General features: G+C 39.1%; 1 protein-coding gene across 1 annotated transcript in view; it reads left to right on the top strand.

Annotated features, from left to right (window-relative positions):
- Window positions 1-20,630, top strand: part of Sacm1l (SAC1 like phosphatidylinositide phosphatase) — a 55,034-nt gene that overhangs the window by 10,202 nt on the left and 24,202 nt on the right. Inside the window, exons 2-7 of the mRNA XM_050141436.1 lie at window positions 2,715-2,812; window positions 5,412-5,486; window positions 7,457-7,584; window positions 12,287-12,436; window positions 13,045-13,104; window positions 14,638-14,671. Of these exons, the coding sequence (XP_049997393.1) occupies window positions 2,715-2,812; window positions 5,412-5,486; window positions 7,457-7,584; window positions 12,287-12,436; window positions 13,045-13,104; window positions 14,638-14,671 (545 nt within the window). The remainder of the gene's footprint in view (window positions 1-2,714; window positions 2,813-5,411; window positions 5,487-7,456; window positions 7,585-12,286; window positions 12,437-13,044; window positions 13,105-14,637; window positions 14,672-20,630) is intronic.

Raw genomic sequence — 20,630 nt, 5'->3', positions numbered from 1 at the left:
ATTAGGTGGAGTCAAGTAGATGCCAGCCAGCTGCTGAAGAAACAAGACATGTAGAAAATGAGGTAAGCCATGGCCATGTGATAATACATAGACTAATAGAAATGGGTTAAGATGTAAGAGCTAGCTAGAAATACACCTGAGTCACAGGCCAAACACAATGTTGTTAGTAATATAGTTTCTGTGCATTTATTCTGGTCTAGGTGACTGGGAAATTAAAGTGTGGTCTGTATACACCTGTCTTCTAAAGCCATCTCCATTCTGCCTTATTAGGATTAGGGGCTTTTTACTTTTCATATACTCATAGCTTTATAAATAAACAGAATTTTTAAGCAGCTAATTTTTTAAAAAAACATTTAGGTGATTGTGTGAGTGTACATGCATGCCATGGTGAGCCTATGAAGGCTGAAGGACAGCTTTTGAGAGGTGATTCTCTTCTTCCACCATGCCAGTCCCAGTCTTAGTTAGGGTTTCTATGGCTGTGAAGAGACACCATGACCACAGCATAAAGGAAAACATTTAATTGAGGTGGCAGCTTACAGTTTCAGAGGCGCAGTCCATTGTCATTATGGCAAGAACGTGGCAGCCTGCAGGCAGATGTGGTGCTGGCTATATCTTGATCAGAAGGCAATAGGAAGGTGACCTGAGTGTCACACTGAGTGAAGGTTGAGCCAAGGAGACCTTAGAACCTACCCAACAAATGGCACAGCCCTTCCAACAAGGCCACACTTACTTAAACTAGGCTACACCTCCTAATAGTGCCACTCCCTATGAGATTATGGGGGCCTGTTACATTCAGACTGCCACAAAGTCTTGTTTTGCTTGAGTACTTCTTTGTGTTTTTTTTTAATTTCTTTTTATTGAAAATATTCATTAAATATTGGCATCTAGTTCATGTAGCCAATGGCACATATTTAAAATACACAGTTTGGTAAATGTTGAGACTTTTAGACCTCACTGCTTGGGTTAAGATACAGAATGCACCCACCACCCCAGGAAGTTTTCTTGTGCACACAGTCTTCATTTTCCTCTTTCTTCAGCACAAGTTAAACACACATGGACTGTCCTGGTTGGGCTTGACCATGCCACTCTGGGTAGTTACTAAGTAGATAGGAACACAGTGACTGTTTGTTCAAGATTGTTCATGGCACCTTCATTACTAATATCCCAAAGCCAAAACCCAGCCCAGATACCTATCCAAAGGGAATGACGGGATGGCGATGTGCCCATTCGGTGAAATAGATCTGGTGGTCAAGGGGAACAAAGCACTAAATACTGACATTTTGTTTGCTTTGTTGTATAGTATTTTGCTTGATATTCATTCTCTTAGAATATTCCCTAAAATGAAAGAACCTAGTCTAATATTAACAGTTTAGTAACTAATAACCCACAAATAGATGTTAGTTGTATTTGAATAATCAAGGATTGGCTTTTTCTCAGGAAACTGACAGTCAGAAATAGTAAGTATACAGTATATTCTGCTATGAGACACATCTCTGTAACACTAGATAACTTACTAGGTAAATAGAAAATTAATGTCAGTAGATGGCTGTGTAAGATTTTTCATTGACAAAGTGTGGCAGAGTCATGGGAGGGAAGAGGAGGAAAAGGCCCGAGATTGCTCTCACACACAAACCTGAAGTCTGGTGAATCAACAGTACAGACCTGGTGGGGCGGGGACTCTGCCTATGGTGACCCTAGAGTGACTGTGAGGTAAGGCTTGCCCACTGTTTAACATTTCCAGAGTTAGCCCTTAGCTATGCTGAGTTGGCAGATCTATCCAGTTTATCTCTTGAGAAACTGTTTTTGTTTTGTTTTGTTATATTCATTTGTTAGACTTTGGGTACAAAATTGTGTATCATAATGGGTTCTCATTTTTTGTCCCTATTATTTTATTGTTGTCTTTTTTATAAAATGAAGGGTTTTTTTTTTCAGGAAGGTATACATAAAGCAAAAGTTTAATTTATTTAAAAAAAATTTAACATTTTAGCTAGCACAAATCTGTTTTAGTTACGTATTTAAATAATTTAGTCCTGGTGATGATACTTGGGGCCTTGCACATACAAGACAAATACTTGTCCACTGAACTGTGTCCCCAGCCCTTAATACAGCATCTAATTTACTGTGTGTTTAACAGGCCCTAGGTCCCCAAAACTGGCTCATTTAATTCATGCTGTGCATGCGTTGATTCCCTTATTGTAAGGGAATTATGAACAGTAAAGACAAATTTGTGTGTATGGTCCCACATTTTATGGCTCTGTACTTTGTGCTGTTATTATGCTATATTACCTTTCCCGTGGTGCTGAATTAATACATTAGAGAAGATTATTCTTTTCTTAAGTGATTCAAATTGATGGCTTTATACAAAATTAAAATCTTATAGCATTAAATACACAAATGAAAAAAATTACAGTAAATTCAGAAGGATACTGAACTTAGCAGTACCATCTGTTTAGAAGTAGTGATTTATACTGCATGAAAACCTGGTTGTAATAATTTTTGTTTTTGTTTTTCAAGAAACAGTGTTTCTCTGTTTAACAGTCATAGGTGTCCTGGAACTAGCTCTGTAGACCATGCTGGCCTCAAACTCACAGAGCTCCACCTGCCTCTGCCTCCAAGTGCTGGAATTAAAGGCGTGCACCACCACCGCCTGGCTGTACTAACTTTTTACGTCATGGCTTTATTTGACTTATTTATGCTTGTCACTTTCTTCTTAGGCATATCACACCTGAAAAGTTTTATGTGGAAGCTTGTGACGATGGAGCAGGTGATGTGCTCACCATTGACCGCGTGTCCACGGAGGTCACCCTTGCAGGTATGTTTAGTTTCGGAGATTCCCAGAAAGACTCAGCATTGAGATTACAGTAATTAAGACTGTCAGGGACGCATCATTAGGATCCTCTTCGAATGCCTTCTTATTAGAAAACTTAACTTTTGCTACCTCAGTTAGTTTGGGGGTAGGTGTTTTTTGAGAAAGGGTTTTGCTGTATAATTCAGGCTGTTCTGGAGCTCATGTAGCCTAGGGTGACCCAGAAGTCGGGTCTACCTGCCTTTACCTCCCAAGTGCTGAGATTATAGGTGTGTGTTACCATGTCTAGGCCAGAATTCTTTCTGCGTTTCCCTGTTTGTTTTCTGATAGCTTTGATTTCAATGTCCAGACTGACAGTCAAGAGTGAAGAAGGTGTTTCTGCTTTAAGTGTGAGGAGCTTGCACAGCTGCTTTGTTTGGTTTTGGAAAGTTTCATAACTATGAGAGTACTTAAACAAAGAAAAGAAAGTGTATTTCACCGACTGAAACTTTAAATGTTTCAAGCAATGCTTTTTTTTTTTAAATCCAATTTTATTTTTTGCTTCCCTTAGGTGTGAAAAATATTCTTTCTCCAGTTGTGTGTATGGAACTATTTGAGTTCTGAAGAAATTAATGTTAAATAATTTTGATGGCAAAGTAATGTACCGGGCAATAGCACATTAGAACCTTTAATTTCATTGGTTAAGCACCAAGTAGTAGCACATTAGAATTTCATATTTCATTTGTTCAGTACCAGGATACTCATATTAGAATGTCATATTTCATTGATTTAAAATTTGTAGTTCACTTCCAAGCAGTTATATGTTTCTTATTTTTAGGAAACTCTTTGGTGAATTCAAGTCAGCGTGAAGTGACCTGAATAAATACATAACAAATTCCAAACCACCCAGGGGACATATTAAAACCCTATCTTAAAGAAAAGATTAGATTTGAATTACCAGACTAGGTATTTAGTAAATATTGTGTGAGTAGGTAAAATAAGATATAAAAATATTTTCAGTAGTTTAATAATAAAAAGATGGCTAATCTTTCCATTTGTTTGGGTAACTGGTTATTTCTATAAGTACCTTAGACAGTTTTTCTTTGACAAATGTCATTAGAGTTCTGCTTTAGGTTGATAATTAACATGTTCTGTCTGTCTCTTGCTTGATGGTTTCTCTCAAGGTAGCTGATTGGTTTTAACTTATTAATATTCTTTCAGAGATGCATTGTATCATTCAACATATTATTTCTTTATGCATTAGTGATGAGCTAGTGTTTGTAAGTGTTTTAGTAAAGTGTATTCTCATTTATTTTTGGACTAGCAATGACTTTACGTGTAGGTAGAGATTGAAGCTCCATTTAGTAGACTGAAATATTAATGGTCAAGATGTGCTTCATCTAAGATGATACCAACAGTCCTCAGAAAGTGAAATACTTTGATACAAAGTCAGTGATAATGAGAGGCTAACTTACCAGCTGTTTCTCAGCCAGTTTCTCTTTACCAGTAGGAATGCAAACTGTGGCCTTAGAAAATAGGTTATTTTGCTTACATGTAAAACTAACATGTTTTGATAATTATTACAGTTTTATTACTACTGTGCTCTATAGCCCATAAATCTTACTGTTCTACTAGTAGTACATTTGATTTGCCAAATAATTTCAGTATATTCAAAGCAAAATAGTCTGTCTCTTGAGCTGCTTTTTTGCTCAGACACTCTCCTTCTTTTCCTCTTTATTTATTTGTAGGTACAATCTTGCTATGTAACCCAGGCTATCCTAGAACTCATTTCTAGTTTTCATACTAGGTAATTACAGAATATTATTATCAAATCAGTTGAATTATTAAGGACTAACATAATGGATCTTGACCATTTTTAGCATTTTATTTAGAACTAGTTATTTAGAATAACAGAATTACTCCTGTGACTGATTTTAAAGATCAGGACTTGAGTTTACAGTAGTGAGATTCAGGTTGATAAATCAAAAGAAAGCTGGAAAAAATAAGCTTAATAAAACAAAGTTTTCTAGGCACGTAGGTTTGGAGAGCCCTGTGTTAGAGAGAGACTGCTTCCTTTACTGCCAGCCCCTCGGAGTTGTGTTCTCACGTGACTGTGGGAGCTGGAATAGTGGTGTTTGAATTTGAATCCAGCAGAAAATCCTTGTTTGATCTGGAATTCTCACGAGTACTATAAAATGTGTTCTGTGAAACATACTGGCTGAAAGTTTAACAATTGTGAAGTGCAATCTCTAAGATGTCATTGATAGACATCAGGGTTAGGAGGTTGCCTTCTTGAATCTCAGACATGGATGGGCAGTTCTGGTTTCATATTCTGTTAGTAGTATTGAGAACTCTTCTCTAATCCTTATTTCTGCTTACTCTTAAAGGATAGATAGTACTTAGTCTTCTGGCAACATTACAAACGAGGAAACTGAAATATGTTGTTTTTGAAACCATCTTCTTTAATAGCACATGGACACCTATATTGTATGTTCTGCAGAAATGGAGGTCTGATATTAATGAAAAGCTAGTTTTTTAGAACAAATTATACAGATTGATTTAGTTGAAGTTACTCAAACTAAATTTCTATTTTGTTGTTGAGTTTTTCTCTTTTCTTCTTTTTAAGTCAAAAAAGATGTCCCCCCTTCAGCTGTTACAAGACCAATATTTGGGATACTGGGCACAATCCATCTGGTAGCAGGTAAGAGAAAATAAGCCAAGATGGGAAAGAAGGTAATTAAATTGATAACATTAGATAATGAGAAAAAAATGTTCTTCCTGTCCTTTGTTAGGTAAATCTCTAGGTTAGGTATTTGTCCTCAGTTTCTAAAAATAATATTCTCCAAACAGTTTTATTTATCACCCTGAAATATTCTGGATTTTTTTTGGGGGGGGTGGTGGCGAGTGGTTGTTTTTTTTCTGACAGGGTTTCTCTGTTGTGTAGCCCTGGCTGTCCTGGAAATTACTCTGTAGACCAGGCTGGTCTCAAACTCACAGTGATCCACCTGCTTCTGCCTCCCAAATGCTGGGATTAAAGGCATGCACCACCACTACTCAGCCTGAAGTACTCTTTTTAAAAGAAAAATTTCATGTTTGATTAACTGGATTTGAAAGCTCCTAAATTTTCATACATTCCTTTTTTTATTTTTATTTTGGGTTTTTGAGGCAGGGTTTCTCCGTATAACCAGTCCCAGCTGTCCTGGAACTAGCTCTTGTAGACCAGCTGGTCTTGAACTCACAGAGATTTGCCTGCCTCTGCCTCCCAAGTGCTGGGATTAAAGGTGTGTACCACCACCACCTGGCAATTTTAATAAATTCTAAGAACATTTAATTTTTGTTTGAGAGAGGGTTTCTCTGTATAGCGCTAACTGTCCTGGAAGTTGCTGTATAAATCAGGCTGATCTGGAACTCACAGAGATCCTCCTACATCTGCCTTCCAAGTGCTGGGATTAAAAGCATGGACCACCATGCCCAGCCCATTTAAAAAAAATTAATGCATTGATCAGAATATTCTGTACCTTCAACCTTACACTGATAGGACAGCTATGTTCCAGTGTGACACTTGGTTCGAGTTATTAAGAAAGTATTTGTTTATTTGACCTGTGGTTTGAATCTATATTTATAGCTGGCTTTGAACTCTTTCTGTATTCAAGGCTGGCCTCCAACTCACTATCCTGCCTCTGCTTCCCAAGTGTTGGGATTATAGGTATGTGCAAGAAGGTAGATTTTCATTTGACTTTCATTTTATTGAACTCTTAAAATGTTCTTATTTTTGCTTTGTTTTTACTTAAGTCACTAAGCCAGATGAAAGTTATAAAAGATTTCAAATGTTCCATTTTCTTGCAATTAGTTCACAGTTTAGTGATAGAGGTATACAAGTAATAAGATATTATAGCAGTGTTACAGCTTTTAGGAAAGATTTATATACAGGAAAACTTGTGCAGGGCAGCTGGAGGTAAAACGTTGAACAGATCTTAAGAATTCATATAACGAGAGCTGGGAATATAGGTTGGTGGTAGTGTGTAACTATCGTTTAAGATCCCAGCTTCTGTTATCATTTTTAAAAAAGAAAGGGCAAGGGAGGGAACTGTGCTTAATGATGAGGGAAGGGGTTGCCGGGGTAAAGACTGGCATATTGTGCGTAGGCTGTCATGATGTTGATGTCCAGTATCTGGTTAGGTGCACTGCCCCAGCACGTCTGTCCACCATTGAGAGTGGTCAGGACACAGGAACGGTGCAGGGAAGACTGCCCTGCACTCGCTAGGTCTTATGACTTCTGGTGTTTTAAGGCACAAGCTTGGAAAAAAATATTTTCTGTCTCTACTCTCTATCAGCTAAGCTCAGTTCAAAAGGTTTGCTTTTCTCTTTTTGAGGAAAAAAATGGCCTTTTAAGAGAAAAATTTCAAATAATATATTACTCTTTATATTCATAAATTTTAAGAATGCTTTTAAAAAAATGGGTCTTTTATCTGAGTAGCTAAATACAATCTCATTTTGCCAGGCTTTTAAGTTTACAGATAAGGACCATTCCTTTGTGGTTTCTGTTTGTTGGGTTTGTGATCTGCTAAGACTCAACCCAGGGCCCCCTCACCCATGCTGAGCATCGGCTCTGGCACTGCTCTGAACCCAGCTTGCCTCACTTCTGTGTTTATTTATTTATTTATTTTGCAGGTAATTATCTTGTTGTCATTACCAAAAAGATTAAAGTAGGTGAATTTTTTAATCATGTAATCTGGAAAGCCACAGATTTTGATGTTCTTTCTTATAAGAAGACAATGTTGCACTTGACTGATATTCAGGTAAGAATTCAGAAGCAGTTATTAATTGCAAAACTCAAAAGTTCCATGGAGTAGGGGGCTGTAAAATGTAGATGGATTTCTTATAAACCTAGTTATTAAACAACCTATAGAATGAATTGTTCTACTAACTTTCTACTTATCTATAAAAATATTTTTTATTCATTGTTTTTTCTTCCTTTCCTTCTTTCTTTCTTTCTTTCTTTTTTTCTTTTTTTTTTTAAGAAAACTGTCTTTTTCTAAGGGGCTGGAGAGATGGCTCAGTGGTTAAGAGCACTGGCTGGTTTTCCAGAGGACCTAAGCTCAATTCTCAGCTCACAGCTGTCTATAATTCCAGGTTCAGGAGTTGTGACACTTTCACAGAGACACATATGCAGACAAAACACTAATACACATTTAAAAAAATCATTTAAAATATTTTTTAAAGCTCATATTTTGTTGGCTTTATTTTTAAATAATGAAAATTTTAAATTATGAAGTTCTTTATGGAGAAAAAGACACAAATAGAATGACCAGGAACTCAATACTCAGCCTTAACTTCATATTCTCTATAGAAAAATATTAGATACTTTTGAAATTTTTTATTCCTTTTTTCTTCTAGAAGAAAGTTTTCTTCACTGTTAATCATTTGGGACACGGACACACACACACACACACACACAGTGTGTATACAGAACATGTGTATATATTTTCACATAGTCTTCCCTTTGCCCGCTCCTTTGTCCACAGATTTTAGTTACCTGGTTTAGTTAACACTAGACCCCTAACAACATGGAGTAAATGTTAGTGACCATGGTAGATTGACTGAGGAAGTAACTTAGTTACCTAGTTTAGTTAACACTAGACCCCTAACAACACGGAGTAAATGTTAGTGACCATGGTAGATTGACTGAGGAAGTAACTTAGTGATAAAAGCGCAGACAGACAAATGGCAGCTCTCAGAGTGATCTGAGATTGGACACAGTCTAGGGACTGGGTACAAAGACAGGGTAATGAAGTCACCAGCACAGTGGAGTGGCTGTGCCCGAAAGGAAGAGCAGGTGCAACTGCAACACACTTTGTTAAAGGAATTGCCAGAAGAATGACATGGCGTTCAAAGTGCAAAGGATAAAATAGTAAAAACTCATGTAAGACTCAGAACAGTTTGTAACATTTACCAGTGTCAGAATAGATAAGGAGCAATGGGCAGGTGCTGCTCAGGTTTCTTGATAAATTTTTAACAAAGTAAAATATTTCCAATTTTTATATTTCTGATAGTTTTGATTATAATTTACCTACTACTGGGTGTAGTGGCACATGCTTGTAATTCTAGCATTTGGAGACTGGAGCATGAGGATCAGTGAGCTGTGGGTGGGACTCTTGTCATTCATTAAATACATTGCTAATAGTAGTTTCACTGTTCACTTTTTGATTCGTTTATAACTTAAAATAAGAACATCTTTGGTGGCTTTTTTATATGTGTATGAATGTTTTGCCTGCATGTATGTATGTGTACCACATGTGTTCCTGGTGCCTGCAGAGGTCAGAAAAATGCATTGAATCGCTTGGAACTAGAGTCGTGGATGATTGTGAGCCACCGTAGGTACTGATAACTGAAGAGCAGCCAGAGTCCTCTTAGGCATTGAGCCAACTCTTCATCCCCAAGAACATTGTTTAATATTTTCACAAAATCCTTAAAGGTTCAGAACAATCACTTTTTCAAGTGGCTTATATAAAGTAGTTTATGTTATTAAGATTTAAGATAACATGGTCATTTTTTACACTGTACAAAGTGAAGATTGACAATACTTATTTTCCAAAGGTATTTTTTTTGCTTGAAATATGGTGACATTTTTGCAAATTGGATTTGCGATTCTGATGTATGATCTCTCTTGCCCCCCCCCCCGCCCCCAAGAGTTTAGACTGGTAGACTTGTGCATAGTCCACATGTAGTGGTCAGAGGACAATTTTAGGCACTGATCCTGACAGGTTTCTAGTTGTTTGTCTCCACATACACTGGCCCGTGAGCTTCCAGGGATTCTCCATTTCTACCTTTCACCTTACTTTAGGAGCATTATGGATGACATCAACGTGCCCAGGTTTAGGTTGGTTTTGGGAGTCTGAACTCCGGTCCCCATGCTTGTATGACAAGCCATGTACCCACTGAAACATCTACCAATCCTCTTTTCAGGTTTTGAAACTTACTTTTTCTAGAATTGATTATTGAGTTTATAAAGTTAGAACTCTCCAGAATGCTTGTTTCCAAAGTAATTTACAAGGGTTTTTCTTTTAAAATGTGCCCTCTCCTTTACTGTGTAGCTCTGGCTGTCCTGCAATTCACTTTGTAGACCAGGCTGGCCTCAACCTCACAGAGATCACCTGTCTCTGCCCCCACTTCCCCGCGCCCCAAGTGCTGGGATTAAAGGCTGTGCCTTAAAAAAAATATTTTATACCTTAGTTTTTGTTTTGTTTTTTTGTTTGCTTGTTTTTTGGTTTTTTGTTTGTTTTTCTGGTGAGATAAGGCCCTTACTATGTAGCCCCAACAGGCCTGGAACTCATAGAGCTCCGTCTTATTCTGCCTCCTGGGTGCTAGGATTAAAGGCATGTACCAAGTTCCTGGTTCTATTTTTTAAAAAGGGTATTGGTTTTCTTTTTGCGTGTGAACCAATGTATTTAATTATGGTTAATTTTATAGGAATATGGGCAGTTTACCAGAAAATGTCTTTCCCACTCCCAACAGCCATCTTATCCTCAGGGAGGAGAATGCCTTGTTTGTTTCTACAAGACTTGTTTTTCCAAAACATATGCCTTATCTGTAAAAATGCCAAATCATAACCCTGTTTTACCAATTAAAACTGTAATATATGAGCCGGGCGGTGGTGGCGCACGCCTTTAATCCCAGCACTCGGGAGGCAGAGGCAGGCGGATCTCTGTGAGTTCGAGACCAGCCTGGTCTACAAGAGCTAGTTCCAGGACAGGCTCCAAAACCACAGAGAAACCCTNAAAAAAAAAAAAAAACAAAAAAAAACAAAAAAAAAAAACAAAAAAAAAAAAACCTGTAATATATGCTTTTTTATACTTTAGAATTTCCTTTTTCCTAACATATTAGTGTGTTCATTCTCCATGAGAATATTTTAAATAAATAAGCATGAAGCTTAGAGCTCAGTCTTTAATGCACTTCCTTACCAACATGAGGGCCTGAGTTTGATCCCTAGAACTTCAGTAAAAATCCAGACATGGTTACATTTGTAATCTCAGGTGATGGGGAGACAGACACGGTTGAATTTTAGCCCTTGTTGACCAGCCAGCCTCTGCCAGTCTTTGAGTTCCGGGGCTCAACAAAGATAGATGGTGCGATCTGGAGAGATGTCTCAGTGGTTAAGAGCACTTATTGCTCTTGCGGGAGGTGGCTTACAACTATATGTAACTTCAGTTCCGGGGATCTGATGCCTTTTTTTGCACTAGACTCACACGTGGTACACATACATATATAGGCAAAACACTCATACACTTAAAATTAATAAAAGTTATAAAAAAGTGTACTGAGTGATAACACAGTCATTCTCTGGCTTCCATACTCACCCTCACACACCTATGCACACCAACACATATGTACACACATGAAATAAAAGTAGAACTACTCAGGAATATTTTCTTGGATTTGTCATCAAGCCATAAAGCTAATTTTGTGCTGTTTACTACAGTTTTATTTTGCTTTTGCTAGTCTGTACTTAAATTAAAAAATACATATGCATTTGTAATGTATATGTTTACATGTTAATCATTTAATAACTATTAAACATTATCAAACCTTGACAATATTTTTGTTTTCGGAACAAATTTGTTTTTTTTTAAAAACATCAATATTGTTTTTAACTGGGAAAGCCAGCTAAAATTATTATTCTAAAATAAAGGAAATACTCCTTTTAATAGGCTTTATATTCTTTGTTTAAGTGAAAAATGACTCTATTTCCTATCCAGCCCAAATCAGTGAATTTTTCTGAAAGTGAGGATAATGCTCATCTCTTGATTTGTGTGTTTGATTTGCTAATGAGGATAGCGATGGTAGACCCAAACAGGGTGGGTAGTGAAGGACAGAGGGAATCTGGGAAGTATTGCACACTAGACTGTGCTGTATCTAAGGTGGTGGTGTTTTCTTGAGCGCAGGGGAGCGCAGCTACTCATGTACCCTTGACTAAAGACTGGTCCTCCTCTATTGGGGAAGGTCTGCCTCTTCAGCTGAGTGTGTGTGCAGCTTCAGGAGGCATGCACATGGAATAGTGAAGGAGGAAGGGGACACCCGCCTAGCCAGCAGGATCAGCTGAATCAACTCTGGCGATCAGTGGGGTGACAGATAACACAGCCAAATTGCCCTCACATCTGGTGGTTGTGTTTTCTTAAAAAACTCTTCTGGACAGGCGGTGGTGGCCATGTACACACCTTCTGCCCCAGCACTCCAGAGGCAGAAGGATCACAGGAGGATCTCTGTGAATTCAAGGCCAGAGAACTTGTTCTGGGATACAGAACAAGTTCCAGGATAGCCCAGGCTACACAGGAAACCCTGTCTCGAAAAACAAAAACCCAACTCTTGTGCTTTAGAGTGATAGTTGTGGAGATCAAAGGGAGGAGGCTATACCTATACCAAGTGAGTTCAATACCTATAGCGTTTATAGACTATTTCCCATCTCTGTTCAGGTGCTATTGAACTTTCTTTTCACCTTTGCAGTTACAAGATAATAAAACTTTCCTAGCAATGCTAAACCATGTGTTGAGTATGGATGGATTTTACTTTTCAACAACATATGACTTGACCCATACTTTGCAACGGCTGTCTAACACAAGTCCAGAATTTCAAGAAATGAGTCTCTTGGAAAGGGTAAGCTGGATCTTCAGGTAGCTTAATTTATTTTTAGTTGTTTTTAAAGGAGGCATGTCCCTTATACCTATAAAAACTTATGGGTTTATTTTTTTTTCCTATCCCCCACTTCCCAGTTCTGGTGATAAATTCAGGGCCTCGTGTGCTAGGTAAGCACCCTTCCATTGAAGGGGTGACTCTGAGGTGGCAGTCACTGAAGAACTAACTGAGGAGACAGTAGAAAGGACATGTGTAGAATTCCTTTATCTTGGAGGAGGTTAGGCATGAGTGGGGTCAAGATAGAGGGCAAGTAGCCATGCAATAGCTATGCTGGGTCAGGTGTTGTCCTTGGGTGGTGGTAGTGGAGATGGAGAAATTCGTGTAGACCTGTAGAAGATTTAGTTCTTGGCCAGCGATTATCTAGAAAGGTGGAAGAGGATACCTGTGTGTGACGAGGCAGACAGGAATCCCGGGGAGAAGAGGAGCAGATTTGAAGTGAGGTGTATCCTGTTTGGACATGTCAGAGAAAGTCGTGTTAGTCACCAGGTGGAAGCATTGATGAGTGTAGTTTTCCATCTGGGGACACTTACTGTGGCTGGAGGTATTTCATTAAGTTTCCAAACTTTCAGGCAGATCAGCGGTTTGTATGGAATGGGCATCTGCTCAGAGAACTGTCTGCTCAGCCAGAGGTAATGTACTCCTATTCAAATTTGCTTTCTTATTGTAATACATATTGCATGTGTTAAAATGAGTAACCACTCACTAGGGAGTGGGTAAATAATTCTAATCAACTGTAACACACACACACACACACACACACACACACACACACACACACACACACACACACGGCCGTTCTTGCCCTCTCACTGCTCTATGTAGAAGTCTAATCTATGTATTAGCTTCCTGACGCTCTGGAGAGCGTGTTTAGGCTCAGGGCTTTCAGAATTTTCAGTCCATTGTCTGACAACTCCCTTGCCTTTTGGTCTTTAGTCAGGAGAACATTGATGGAGCAAACTGCTCACTTCATGGTAGCTAGTCAACAAAGGGAGATAGGCTAAGGTATAGGACCTTCATAAAGGTCCATTTTTAATGACCGTCATTCCTTCTACTAGACTGCACCTTCTAAATTTCAAGAACTTCTCTGGTGCCAAGCTTTTTAAAACACAAGCTATTAGGGGCACTTAAGGTACAAACTTTAATATTTATGAATGGAAGCTTTAAATAAAACAACATTACTTTCTCTAAGACAGCTAGAATGAATTGTACTGATGGAATAATGTAGAAGTAAGGGATAGGGCCTTAGTCCTGTCCGTGCGAAAACCACAGCTCTCATCTTAAAGGGAGTACGAGATTTATTCTGGAGCCATTTTGAATGACTATGGCATAGGAACACAGATTTAGGTTAACTCCAAATTCCATGTTTCAATGTGGAAGAAGTTTGAAGTTTTTATAGTTTTACAGAACAATGGAGTCATAAATCTCAAGTTTAACATACATTGATGTGTACTTCAAAGGGGCTGTTACAGCAAGATGGGCAGGAAGCTTTTTACAGGCCTAAGATGCTACCTGATGACAGCTTAGCCTTTAAGTTAGTGGAAGCTAATGAATTCCAAAAGATCTTTCTTTAGTCTATTAATCATAGAATGTCAGTTCTGACACAGAGGTTGGGCAAGGATGGCTGTTCTAGAGACTAGGACTAGCCCAAGACAAGGTAACTAGCTTCTGAACCTACAGCATTTCCAGTCTCCATGGGACTGCGGTTCTAACTAGTCACCTCTGCAAGCCCGGCTTCTGTCCAGGAGCTCTTGCTCACTGTCTCCAGGCCAGGTGGAAACTCCACTAACTTACCGCCAGCCTTCATCCTGTGTTTACAGTGATTTGTTTTCTGCCATTTCCAGAATATTTCCTTATTTTTAGTAGTTGGTATTGCAGATCATTAGCCTGGTTGGTTGTTTTCTAGAAGTAGAAGAGTTATAGGCAAAGACTAAGGATTCTGCAACTTCACATAGTTTTATTGGGTTCATGTGTGACCGTTTAAACACAGTGATTACTGTGCCTTCTTACCACAACATTACAGACATTTCCCTCACCTTAGAAGTTACATGTTAATCTCATGCATGGTTATGTTTGTGTGTTACTGCTTGTGTGTAAATATGTCTTACATGGCTTATTATTTAAGGTGTGATGATTCTAAATGCATTGCATATCTTTTTTTTTAGGTCCATCGGTTTGCTCTTCCAGTGTTACATGGCTGTATCCTTATCTGAAATTTTTGCATCTTATTTTCTACAGTTTTTGTTTACATTTCAAGTTATTTACATGTTTAAATGTTAAAAACATTTAATTATTTTTTTTTTTAATTTTTCGAGATAGGGTTTCTCTGTAGCTTTGGAGCCTGTCCTGGAGCTAGCTCTTGTAGACCAGGCTGGCCTCAAACTCACAGAAATCTGCCTACCTCTGCCTCCTGAGTACTGGGATTAAAGGCGTGCACCACCACTGCCCGGCTAAAACATTTAAATTTCAAGACAGATGCAGTTTTAAATGTGATGTAAAATGAATATTTCAGAATTAGAAATTGCTGTTAATGTAATCTTAGCATAGTCTGAAACCTCTTCCCCCTTTTAGGTTATTTCCTCTGCAGAGTAAATTATTAGTTTTGCTCAGGAATTTGGGGGCTGGTGGCTTTTAAAGGCAGGTGTGTAACTGCATCTTCCTGTTTAGAGGTATCTTATAGCAGTGAATTACAGAAGAGTAGAGTGAGCCTATTTAAATGATGCTTTTCTTTAGTGTTAAAAAAAATCAGATTTAAGAACATCAGTGATCAACAACTTGAAGAGAAGTAAATTATTTTAAATTACTTATTTAAATTATTATAAATTTTAAGTATAATTTCAAGAATGATAGAAACATGAAAATAGAAATACAAAGAATAATACTTAGGGAAAGTCAAAGTATAAATACAAAACAAGTGTTGTTTATCTAATTGAAGATACCACTGTAAAACAGGAGCTCCCAGTGAGTGGACTCCTGAAGAAGGTGCAGTCAGGACCCTGTGTAGGAACTAGGATCTCTGTTTTGAGCACAGAGATGAAGTTTATTAACCTAGCTCTTGGATTTATTGGTTCATTAGCTACTATAAATTTTTATATAATTAAGAGAAGTAATTGAGGAAATAAATCAGAAAAATCTCAGCATAAAGCTCTTGTTTAGTCTGTTGTCTTCATTGTCTGGCTCTCCTCTTTTCTCCCTTCTCTCCTCCCTTGCTCCTCTTTCCTCTCCTGTCTTCCTTTTCTTTAGACAGACTTTTTTTTGGGGCCACCAGCTCACAAAAAATAACATGGAGACTTACTATTAATGATGAAAGCCTGGCCTTTAGTTTAGACTTGTTCCCAACCAGCTCTTAGAACTTAATTAACCTGCTTCTGTTAATCTGTGTTCTGCCCTGTGACCTTTTACCTCTCCTCCATTCTGTATGTCCAGCAGCCGCTGTGTCTCGCTGGTGTCTCCCACATGCCTATTCATCCTGACTTCCTTTCTCTGCCGGGAAGTCCTGCCTAACAGTGGCACATGTACACACAGTGTGATAAAGTATCCTGCAGCAGTAATCAATAAGATTATAGACTTGTTCTCTAAGCAGCTTTATAATTAACTTACCTATTTACTGTTGATTTAAAACTTAAAATGGACTTTTGTTTAATGTAGTTTGTTAACTAGGAATGTATTTCTAGGTCTTATATTTATAGAGAGATCAAGTACATCTGAGTGGAGTATAGTATAGATCGGGGGAGATGTGTTCATGAGACTCTTAATCCAGACTATCTAGGGCTCTCTAGGCCAGGAAGGGGCTGCAACTCTTACTTCACATGTGATGAAAAGCTTTGGGAGAGTAGAGGTTGAGCAGAGGATTGGCATAGGATAGTACCACTCTGTCAGTAGGCCAGGTGTGAGTGAGGCAGGTCATGGCCAGTGAGAGGTGAGTTTTCCAAGAATCAGGAAGCTCTCTATATTGTCAGGTAACTTTGGTTTTCTTATTCTATACAGAATATGAAAGATTGGTGTAACTGTAAGGTTCTTGTCATGGTAAGTGGAAGGAAACCATCCATTGAGATGGGAAAGCCTGAAGGTGGGAGGGAGGGAGAAAAGTATCACTCATTGGAGCAGCTCAGCATTTCTGAATAGGCAAGTGCAGCTGTGAGGGAGGAGGGAGGAGCCAGATTAATAGAGGTGTGTGTGAGATGGCATACGCCTTGTGGTGCACCTGGAGAGTCAAAGGACACTTCCGGGACCAGGTTCTTTGTTTTGCTTTTTGGGTCCTGAGGCTTGAGCTCCTTGTAGGCTTGGTAGCAAGTACCTTAACCCATTTGAGTCATCTCTCTGGCCTTACAGATTCATTTCTTTATTTCTTTCAGCATCTGTTTAGTTTGTGTGTGCACGGACACACTTGTGGAGGGCAGAGACAGCTTTCAGGAGTCTGTTCTCTTCTTCCACCTTGTGGCTTCTAAGGATTGATTGAATTCAAATCTTCAGACTTGGCCACATGTGCCTTTGTCCACTGAGCCATCTCATCAGCGCCAAGATGGCATTTCAGTCCATGACATGTGATGAGATTATTAAAGGGAGAAGTGGAGACACTCAGTCTAAAGAGGGAGAGATGTAATATTGGAGTTTCTGCATCGTGAGAAAATGATAGAGCCATGTACTGCAGGCCTTAGAAGAAAGAACTTCTAGAAATGAACCACAGTGAGTGAACTGGAAGGGCAGATTTTAGGGAAGGAAAAGCAAGTGAAAGTAATACCCTGGGACCAAGTGAAGACCGTTTCTAAGAGGGTGTCAACTGAGACACGCTAGTGTTAAATATGACTTCAGGAAGGAGGTTATGTTCCTGCTCCCGTCCTCCCTCTCCAAATGAGGAAATTAACAAATTCTGCTAAGAAAGGTTTTAGAGAAGTTGGCCGTGGCAAGGGTCTTTACTGGAGTGAGGATCTGAGTGTGTGAGCAGAGGGAATTCTGGCCTGGCTGGGGGTTGGGTGGGTAATAATGTCATAGGAGCATCTAGGCCTTGCCTTTTCAGTGAAACATGAAACAATGTTGTTTGCCATGGAGTGTGGAAATCTAGTAGCTGTGGAGTGGGCCTCCTGCAGAGTATGGGGTCCGGATCTGGGTCTAACTCTGGATAAAGAGTAGTGAAATCATTCATTTTTCAAAAGTTCTCTCATTTTGATGGTTGGTGTGTTTTTGCATGCATACATACATACTCTCTGTAATCAGAGGAAAATGAGTCATGAAGTCAGTCATCTTTTCTGCAAGACTTAACTCTCTAGAAGCAGGCTGATGTGTTTTATCCTTGTGTCCTGCCTCAGAATAGTTTGGGCAAGCAAGTGAAATGAGACTGCCTTGGAATCTCCTCTGTTGCTGTGATTTTTGAAGGAAGTAACTTGGGAGCTGGGGAACCATCAGTGAGTGTGGTGGTGACAGATGGCAGGGATGGGTCATTAGCGGTTTCCGTTGGTCCTTGCGCATTTGCCAGTGCTTCTTGTAGGAATTCCCAATGCATTCATACCAGTAGTTATTTAAGAGAATGTTAATAACAGCACTTTATGACAAAATAGTGAGCCCCGCAGAATAGAGGAATTAGGTGTTCATGGTCTGGTCCTTTACAGATTACAAACAACTCTGAAGAATAAATTGCTCTGGAATGACTCTGGGAACTGGGGTGTGTGTGTGTGTGTGTGTGTGTGTGTGTGTGTGTGTGTGACAGCTTTAGAAGCTGTGATGTGGTGTCATAAAGCTCAAATGCAAGCTTTTTTGTTTTTTAAATGGTGATAATAAGTGTAGAAACTGGAAAGACGAGAATGGTTGCCACACACTTGTTAAAGGTTAATTCTGGATATAAATTCAACTGGCTAGAAAGGAGAAGAAATGGGTAAATTGAGACTTGGTTATATTCTGAAGTTAGATAGGCTCATGGATTATTATGCTTTATGATGAGTGAATTAAATTTTATTAGGAAAAAGATGTTACATATAGCAAACAGGGAAAACCCAAACAGATGAGCAAAAATAAATGATATGGCCAGTGTAACAATAAAACTTGTTATCCTCGTAATTCCTCCATGAGTTGGATAAACTCGACAATATCAGTAGTTGGTAAAGAGGATAGCTAAAATAATTCTCAAGTCCATTGACATTTCTTGATAGTATTAGATGGTGATCCATGTCCACAGGCTCACACAAAGAAATGTTTGTTGAAACTGGTTATGAGAGCAGAATCCAGAAACAACTTGTATGTCTGTCGAATGGATAAATAAACAGTATCCTTTCTGTTGTGGTGGTGTGTGCCTGTATTCTCAGTCCTGTGTAAGCTGAGGCCGGAAGGTTAACAGTTTTGAGACCTCCCTACCCCAACAAAGCAACTCGTAGTATTTTATGCAGAGGATAATTAACTGTAGGGGTGAATTAGCCTCAAACATACAGAGAATGCAAGGCCACAGGGATGCTTACATTGTGTCGACTGAGGTTTTCCGTCTTGCCTGGTCCTGCAGCCGTTAATTCCCAAAGAATCATACAGAGGTCTACATTAGTTTTAAACTGATTGGCCCATGAGCTCAGGCTTCTTATTTACTAATTCTGATATCTTACATTAGCCTATAATTCTTGTCTGGGTTAGCCACGTGGCTTGGTACCTTTTTTTGGTGAGGCAGTCACATCTTGCTTCCTCTGAGGCTAGGTCACGACTGAAGAATGCATCTTCTTCCCAGAATTCTCCTTGCTCTGCCTTTACTTCCTGCCTGGTCACCCCACTTATACTTCCTGCCTGGCTACTGGCCAATCAGTGTTTTATGAAAAATAATACAAGTGACAGGATAAAAGACCATTGTCCCACAGCAATACTGCGATGCCTTTCATGCAAAAAAGTAGAAAGCCGTTCAGAATAAATATATTGTTTAGTGGCAAAACTAGAAAACCAAGCCAAGGAGTGAAGTGAGTAGTCTGTGTTGACACACTTTCCTTTCCCATCTGCCAGCTCCCAGATAACTGACATGGAGGTATAATATTAATTATAAACGCTCAGGTGATAGTTCAGGCTTAGTAATAACTAGCTCTTTTTTTTAAAAAAAAAAAACCCGTTTTCATTTTACATACCAATCCCAGTTCCCACTCCCTCCCCTCCTTCCATTTCCTCCACCTTCCCCCTGATAACTAACTCTTAAAACAAATTAACCCATTTCTGTTAGTCTATATGCTGCTACATGTCTCGTGGCTTTACCTGTCCTCCAGCATCTCCTGGCGACTTTTCTAACCCTGCCCTTCATCTTCCCAGAATTCTCCTAGTCTGGCTCTCCTGCTCAGTCTCTTCCTGCCCAGCTATAGCCCTGTCAGTTCTTTATTAACCAGTGAGAGTGATACTTATTTACAATGTACAAAGATTGTTCCACAGCAGGTCCCTTTCTCAATGGAAGTAATAGAGCTGGACAGAGAGAGCTCAGCATGCTTCAGAGGTGGACTTGGTGCAAAGATTTTATTTTGATCATATAGATTTGGCTTAAAAGCCAAGCCACCATTTTATTTATTTTTTGTTTTTGTTTTTTGTTTGTTTTGTTTTTTGAGACAGGGTTTCTCTGTAGCTTTTGGGCTTGTCCTGGAACTTGCTCTGTCGACCGGGCTGGCCTCAAACTCACAGAGATCTGCTTGTCTCTGCCTCCTGAGTGTTGGGATTAAAGGTGGACACCACCACCACCACCACCGCCTGGCTAAGCCACCATTTTAGTCAGTTTTAATTATACAGTTCAGTGACTAGTATTGAAGGAAAGGTTTGGAGAAATCCCAGGCTAACCTGACTCTGCACTTCTACCTCTGAGTGCTGAAATCGCGTGCACGGGTCATTACGTCTGACTTTGTCATCCTGGGAGCCAACCCTCAGGGCTGTGTGCCTGCTAGAAAGCACTCTACCACTTTACATGTTTTTTGCTTTAATTTTTTCCCCCATTTTTAGGCTTATTTTTTACATTCCAGAGACAAAGCAGTTCAAGTTTATTTCAATCTGTAAATCTTCATATGCCAACTATAATTATACATATGGTATATTTCACATTCTTGTTTGTTTTTAGAGACACAGTTTTTCTGTGTAGCCCTGACCTGACTATCCTGGAACTCACTCTGTAGACCAGGTTGCCCTTGAACTTAGGGAGATCTGCCTCTGCTTCTGTCTCCCG

Source organism: Alexandromys fortis, unplaced genomic scaffold, assembly GCF_014885135.2.
Source record: "Alexandromys fortis isolate MF-2015 unplaced genomic scaffold, M_Fortis_MF-2015_v1.1 scaffold_44, whole genome shotgun sequence".
In the NCBI taxonomy this organism is placed as follows: domain Eukaryota; kingdom Metazoa; phylum Chordata; class Mammalia; order Rodentia; family Cricetidae; genus Alexandromys; species Alexandromys fortis.
Note: the sequence above shows the minus strand (reverse complement) of the source record. Positions and strands in the feature narration are given on the sequence as shown.